At 41.4% G+C, this 7,233-nt stretch overlaps 1 protein-coding gene across 1 annotated transcript; it reads left to right on the top strand.

Moving 5' to 3' along the window:
• Window positions 1-3,939: 3,939 nt before the first annotated feature.
• On the top strand, window positions 3,940-5,993 carry hmx1 (H6 family homeobox 1). Its single transcript, XM_070864255.1, has 2 exons — window positions 3,940-4,243; window positions 5,386-5,993. The coding sequence occupies exons 1-2, from the start codon at window positions 3,940-3,942 to the stop codon at window positions 5,991-5,993; spliced, it is 912 nt and encodes a 303-aa protein (XP_070720356.1).
• The last annotated feature ends 1,240 nt before the right edge of the window (window positions 5,994-7,233 follow it).

Genomic DNA, 7,233 nt, shown 5'->3' with positions numbered 1-7,233 from the left:
GATCCTTCAAATGTTGACCAATATACATTTCAGACAGAAAATGTCCCAACATTCTTGTCCAAGGAATACCTGTTCATAGATTAACGTTCACTTTTAAAAAGTGCACGAAGGAATTTAGTCCAAACGCATCAAGCGCCCGCCCGGAAAATATCCCTCCTTGTTACATCCAACCGAAACATGAAAATGCTTTGTAAATAGCAAGGAACTGTTAAGTTAATTTGATTTTAGTATACCAATGATAGGGAATATGTGTTTGGTTGACACCAAGGTTACGAAATAGTACTTATAGTCTAGCAATGAAAAACAAAGCACCTTAGATATACATTTTCTACACTGCCACTGTTTTGGAAAGGAACAGATTGCGAGGTTGGTTTCCCGATAACTTAATCAGTCATGTCATGTACACTGCAACTATTGACTTCGCTGAAAGGATCCAGCAGAGAGAATAATATTAAACAGAAATGTGCAGCACTAGTTGTGGACTTTAATGGTTAATGTTCAACTAGAACATATTCTATCACTTTGCAGACCGTTGCTTCTATGATACTGTAATGTTGTTGGCAAATTATAAATTTCCTCACGGGAACATTTCAGAAACCTAAGTATATTACCATGGATTGCGACCAATTGGAGGACGCATGTCTACAGGTACCATCAGTGTATTGATCACCAAGATTCCGCTCTCAAATGGTGGATTACATTTAGGTTTAATGTTACATTGACCCAATGTCCGTGTAATCAGATTTTTCCTTCCTTTCAACAGTCTGGAAAAATACTGGTTCTGCCAAGCAAATTGTTTTGGGAAAACAAGCTCTGAAAACGTGTACGCATTGTTATTAGCTGCTATGTTATCCAAAATACAAACACAGTATACTTTTAAGACTAAATTGTCATATTTTGTATTTTATTCATACCTATAATTACTAATTACACTAAATAAAAACCTTGGATGCAGAATCCGCGGCCGTCCATTTCAAACTCCAAATAGATTAGGAAAGATTCTCCCTGTTCGCTATTTATCTTGAAGACATACAAGCCCCAACAGAAACCTACTCTGTCACTCTTTTCTAATCCCATCAATGCTGCAGTTTGAACCGAATAAAATCAAGCATAAAACTCTTTCTTGTCATGCACTCATTTGCATTTACCCAATTTCTACTGTATCGAGGCCTGGGATCTTATTAATACTAATATTTCTTATCTCTTCTCTCTCTTAGGCGATCCCCCGGAGTCAAGGATGACTTACTTCCACACGAATGAGTTCTAAATGGGGTTATCCACATGAGGGTTCTGATGTTCGAGGTCCTGAACTTTTTAGAGGGTGGAAGATGCCTGTGCGTGAACTCTTTGAACGTGGGGTGGCCATTGCACACCAGCTACCACACGAACTCGACGGAGCAAGGTCTTGGTCCAATGGCAAGAAGACCCAAGACGATTGGAGACCAGGCTCTGCTGCATGTACCTAGCACACACACACGACCCTGAATCTGGAAGCCCGGGAAGGCTTTGGCTTGCAGGCCTCTCTACAACCAGCCGCTAGCCGAGGACAACATTCTCCCTACACTCCACCATCCCATCCAACAACCCAATTGAGAAATGAAAAAATATAACTGAACAAAGACAGCTGCCCTGGAACTCGATCGAACGACTTCCAGCTTGTGTGTGGGAAGAGTGGCTTGAATATGGTTCTGACAAGAGATGCCGAAACCTTTAACATGTCTTTTTTCTTTCTCAATGTTGATGAGCATTCCCACCAGTTAGTTCTTATTTAAAATTTCCAGCATTTAGAGTTCTTTTTAATTTTGTCCCTCGAGTATCAGACATAAAAAGAAAAACACTCCACGTAAGATGATCAAAGCGCTTTAGGAACACGTTGAACTCTTAAGTTGTATTTGTTGTGCTAACATATTTATTTTTTCAGCAGGTCAATCATTGGCATACGAGAATTTTAGATTTTAAAATGTCTCGAGTGAATAAAAAACGAAGAATGTATTCATACTTGCTGGTTATTTAGCTGGTTTTGCTGGTTTTTATTGGTGATAAGCAGTTTAATTGCTGAAATAATCTTCTTGGGTTATTAAAGGTAGAACAATTACACTGTGACTACATACAGCTAAAATTTGAAAAATTAATGAACTTTCATCACTGCTAATGCAGCAGTAACGAAAAGAATACCAACACTCGCACTTTTAACGTAAACTCTCAACAGTTCTAGTTAATTTCGGCTCAGAGGTATGCGTTTTACGGGTCTGCTTATGATTGTATTGTGTTCCTTGACACATTCAAGTGATCACTCACATAAAACATTCCCAGTCTCTACATTTAACCTCAGTGTTTATATACAAGTGTTTCGTACAGTAGACATTATGCAAATTGTGAAATTGTCAAGTCAAAGTTAGAATAGACACAAACATTTCAAGACAAGTACTCCAACCGATATTGTGATTTATTGCAATCATATTGCCACGTTGATTTCCCTTGGAAATTGTGTTGTTTCTTTTAATAAACAATAAATCGGCGGTATGAACCAGTTATGATTCAATATCTTTATACTGTTTTGTTCTGGTTTAATGTTTTAATAGGAGCCACTCACCTATAAAAAGTGTTCATGCCTGGTTCTGGAAATCATCTCAATATATTGAATTGTGATGAACCTGGATGAATACAAAAAAACACAAGGACGCCGAGTTAAGCTGACATTTGCAGTAACTGGTCGTCCTTTGAACCGAGCGTGATCAGGCTTAAAACTACAAGACAACAACAATGCGAGAGAGTTTAAAACCGATTACCAGATGAAATGCACAGTAAGAGGCGATTTTCATAGTAAATGTACAGTCAAGTTCATTTCACTTTATGCAAGGATGGGCAATTATCCCTCAGTACATTCTGCACATGTTTTAAATTGGATGGCGCTGCTGAACAGACAATGTGGACACGGTTCATTCAACACTTTCATTTGCGGCACATCGACTCCGGGAGAATGAAAGGCCTTTATTTTCGCCGCCGGGCAAAGCGCAAAATCCCGTTTAATTTTACAGGAATAATGAAGATTTCGAATAGATAACGCAAACTTATACGAAATCAAAAGCAACAATTATTAACCGACTCTGCAAATGAATGATTATTTTGGAAATCCTGTACGGTATTGATCCACAGACAACATTATTAAATTCACTGACAGCGTAAATCAGTCAATAGGCAAACAGAAGGTCTTACTTTTCGTCTTAGCACAGAATGATAAAGTTTGCAATGGGCACAAGATAAAGTACCGAAGCCGGCAAAATGAACCTCAGAAAGCGTTCAGCGTTCTGGTAGTAACTACAGTTGACCATTTTTTGGGGACTAACAGGAAGTGAATTCCCAGTGTCAACCAATAGGAAACGGTGTATCAGGTTTGTAGAAGCTTCCCCCTCGCTCTTTCTCTTACTGTGTGGAATGCGAGACCTAGATCCGGATTCTGATTTGTGATTTGTTCCCTAATTGACCTAAATAAAGCCACTGACTGACAAACCCTTGTAGCCGCGGGCGCACTGTACCAAACAGACCAGTGAACTCATTGCAAGCAATTCTCCGATTTTCTTGAGTAATCCCATTTGCCATTGTACCCGTCCAATCCGTGATGTACTCTTTGCATGTTAAGCATTTAACTCGCCTGATATTTTAATTTCATCATTGCCATTCTCCCTCCCCCCCCCCCCCCCCCCGCCGCCCCCTCCGTATCCTCACTGACGGCGCCGAGTGGACGATGTGTTTGCGCTTATGTTTTTCGGAGGGGGAGAGCCATTTGGGAAGCTTTTGCTTTTAGGTGCCGGTTGCTATGATCGCTCGGAGAATCGGTTTCGCACCAGCGGAAAGCTCGGTCTCTGTTATTTAATCGGAGAGGCCGTTGCCTGGGGTTGAGCAGATATCCTCGCACCTCTGTTCCCCGATACGGCTACCATGCCGGACAAAGTGACGCAGGCTCAGAGCACGCCGCCTGCCAAGGTTTCTTCATTTTTTATAGAGAATCTACTCAGAAATAATGGGAAAGGAAAGCAGACGGACAGAAGGGAGGAGAGCGTGGAGCAGGTCGATCCCAGATCAAGCCGCTTCCGCAACGGAACTGCCGGCAACCATTGCAACCAGGTCTGCTGTCAGCTCTCCAGCCTGGGCTTCTGTGCACAGACCTATCCACTCAGGGAAAGTACGTTACAGTGGTACACGCGGGCCCAGCCGAGCTGTACGGGATGTCCCAGTCCAGACAGTAAGTTCATTCTCTAATTACTGCGATTATTAACAGGACGGCACCCACAGTCAGTCGCCGAGACCTCCAGCATCCATCCCACCGCCAACGCCACCACCGTTCCCATCCCTTGTTTTCGATGTTCTGTTAGCCAAGTCCTGAAATAAAGGCTTTTGGTTTCTGCTGTTAGCTTCTCGCCTGCTTCGGATATCAATGTTGTAAGCGACACAGCACTGCTCCCGAACAGTTAATGTGTTAATGTCCCGCGGCTCAGAAGCTAATTGTATCGTGGAACCTTTACATTTAGACTTCAGTGTACCAACCCTAACAGAGGATATTATGGGATGATATGAACTCTCATTCCTGCCAGATTCCGCTGTCTAATTGATGATCACGGTTAATCAAATAAAACAGCGAAGAAGTGCAGACCAACCCTCCGCGCGAATTCCTTTTTTTAAAAAAGAGCCGACCTACTAAAATGAAATATTGACGTTTTGCGATTTTAAAATCAAAAACGCGGTAGTAAGTTAAAATAATATATTTTGCAATAAGCACGGCAAGTATCTCCCATTTATACAAGTACTCTAGCAGCAACAGTTAAAAGTTGCTTGAAATCCGAGCGAATATGCTGTGGGAAAACACCCACAATTTAGGAAAACTGCAATCGCGGAAGACCTTTCTGTATTCTATGTGTTTTCTTTCTGTGTTTGTGTGTTTCAGTTGGCCGCCTGTCTTTCAATGTGCTGTGCTCCGTCCAGGGCCTGAATCCGCAGTTGTTTTCACTGTTACAAAACTGCGAATCAATTTTCAATTGCTTTAAAAAAAAATCCCACTATATGTTAAATTAACACAAAAGTGAGTTCCTTGATTTTATAGACTACTGCCACGGGATAATGATTGTACAGAGGTGCTTTGTGCATTTACCCAAATCTGTTTAAAACCCAAATGATACCTGAGTCTTACTTTCGCAATTAGTAAAACGCTTCGTGAGAATAGATTCAGCAACACACAGTACCTGCAGAAGAGATTGTTTCACTGAGTACTCGGCAGCGACAATACTAACAGCCTTTACTATCGAGTTCCCTTTGTTTAATATATTCATCTCAACCCGTGAACCAACCCGGGAGCTGACCTGTAACTGCCATTTCTATTTGCGTCCACAGGTCCGAAGCGAGCAAGCCCCAGTTCCGAGGAAGAGCAGTGTTTTTCTCTCACAGCCAGTGATCTAGACTCCCCGCCAGTATCAGACAAAGGAGACAGCCACAAGGAGGTCTGCAGCCAAGAGCGGGACGAGCTGCGGGAGGGGAAGAGGTCAGAGGCGGAGAGCAACGAGGCTGTGAAAAGCCAGACGGACTCTGACCAGAAATCCGGTCGCAAAAAGAAAACGCGCACCGTGTTCAGTAGGAGCCAGGTTTTCCAGCTCGAGTCTACATTTGACATGAAACGCTACCTGAGTAGCTCCGAGCGGGCGGGCCTGGCCGCTTCCCTTCACCTGACCGAGACCCAGGTCAAAATCTGGTTTCAAAATCGTAGAAACAAATGGAAAAGGCAATTGGCCGCAGACCTGGAAGCGGTTAACCTTTCTCACAGTGCACAGAGGATTGTGAGAGTTCCTATTTTATATCACGAAAACTCACCACCTGGCGCCTTAAGCTTCAGTCTACCGCAAGTTTCCCCTCCTCTGGTTAGTTTCTCCAGCTCCGTAAATTACCCTCTTACAACATTCCCTTCTATGCCTTTCCTCAGGTCACAGATGAGTGGACTTGTCTAAATATGACCCTTCGATCAGAAGATCATACAGTAAAGGTGAAAGTAACTGTCCTACGATACAAAATGAAAATTAAACAAAAGACTTTCGGTCAACTCCAACGCTTTCGTTTTGCCTCTAACACTTTTAGTTCGTGCAAATGTGCAATAATTTGCTTTGGGGTGCTGTGGCTGCAGAACCGAACGGGAAATGTGTGCGTTTTAACACCCAAAGAAATGAATACACAATGAGAACGATGGTTACCGCGTTCCCTGCTCCGATGGCATAATATTCCACCTTGCCCATGGACTACAACATAAAATAGCCTTATAGGTAATTTCTATAATGTCTCATTTGCTTACTCAATATATTGCTGTGTTAAAACATTAGATTTTTTTACTCATAGGTCTTATTAGAGTGAGCAGGAGATGACTGCAGAGCAAGTTCAAAGTGCTCAATGGGATTTTAGTACTTATTATAAGCATTAGTTACTGGGAGCTCTCCTTCTTGATTTTATTTCTTTAACTCTTTCTAACTAATCACATTTACATTATCAGAGGATAAAATTATTGCAGTAAACCCTGGTTAAATCCTATATGACCCAAGCAATCCTGCGTTTGAGTCAAAACATCATTCATCATCTCATATCGTTTGATTTATATCGACCCATTTAAGGTTTGGGTTGTTACAGAGCTATCGGGAATCTCGAATACTGACATGCTTTTAGTGTTTATTGTTCTTTATGTTATTTTGCGTTGAACTTTATAGTTAACACTTTGCATAATATGATCGCACATTTTCGGCGAAATCCGCGTGAGGTATGACCTCATCCACAAGACACGATAAACATTTCTCCTCATGTGATGCAATAAAGACAAAGAATATTACTTTGTAGCTTTACAAGTTGTTAAGAGCGCGTCTTACAAACCAATGCTGAGCTTCAACTATGCAACATTCTTATGTTTAGTACAATATCGCGGAAACTGTACTTTGCACTAAAGTCCGAAGATAACGTTATACGCATTTGCCAAATCATTTATTTGGAATTGTATATTCTCAATAAGGCAACATATACACTGCTATGCATTGAAGCATGATAGTGGATACTTTCACGAAAACAAAAATTGCCTCAGTCCTAGCCATGACTTTTCTGTCCCGGTTTTATTGTGAAAATTAAAATTGTCGTAAGTTGAGACTTTTTATACAGAATGCATGGTTGATATTAAAAAATATAAGTACTGTTAATAAAATAGAACCGACCTAT

This window comes from Pristiophorus japonicus, chromosome 2, assembly GCF_044704955.1.
Source record: "Pristiophorus japonicus isolate sPriJap1 chromosome 2, sPriJap1.hap1, whole genome shotgun sequence".
Taxonomy (NCBI): Eukaryota; Metazoa; Chordata; class Chondrichthyes; family Pristiophoridae; genus Pristiophorus; species Pristiophorus japonicus.
The sequence above is the reverse complement of the archived record's forward strand: the minus strand, read 5'-3'. Positions and strand labels throughout refer to the sequence as shown.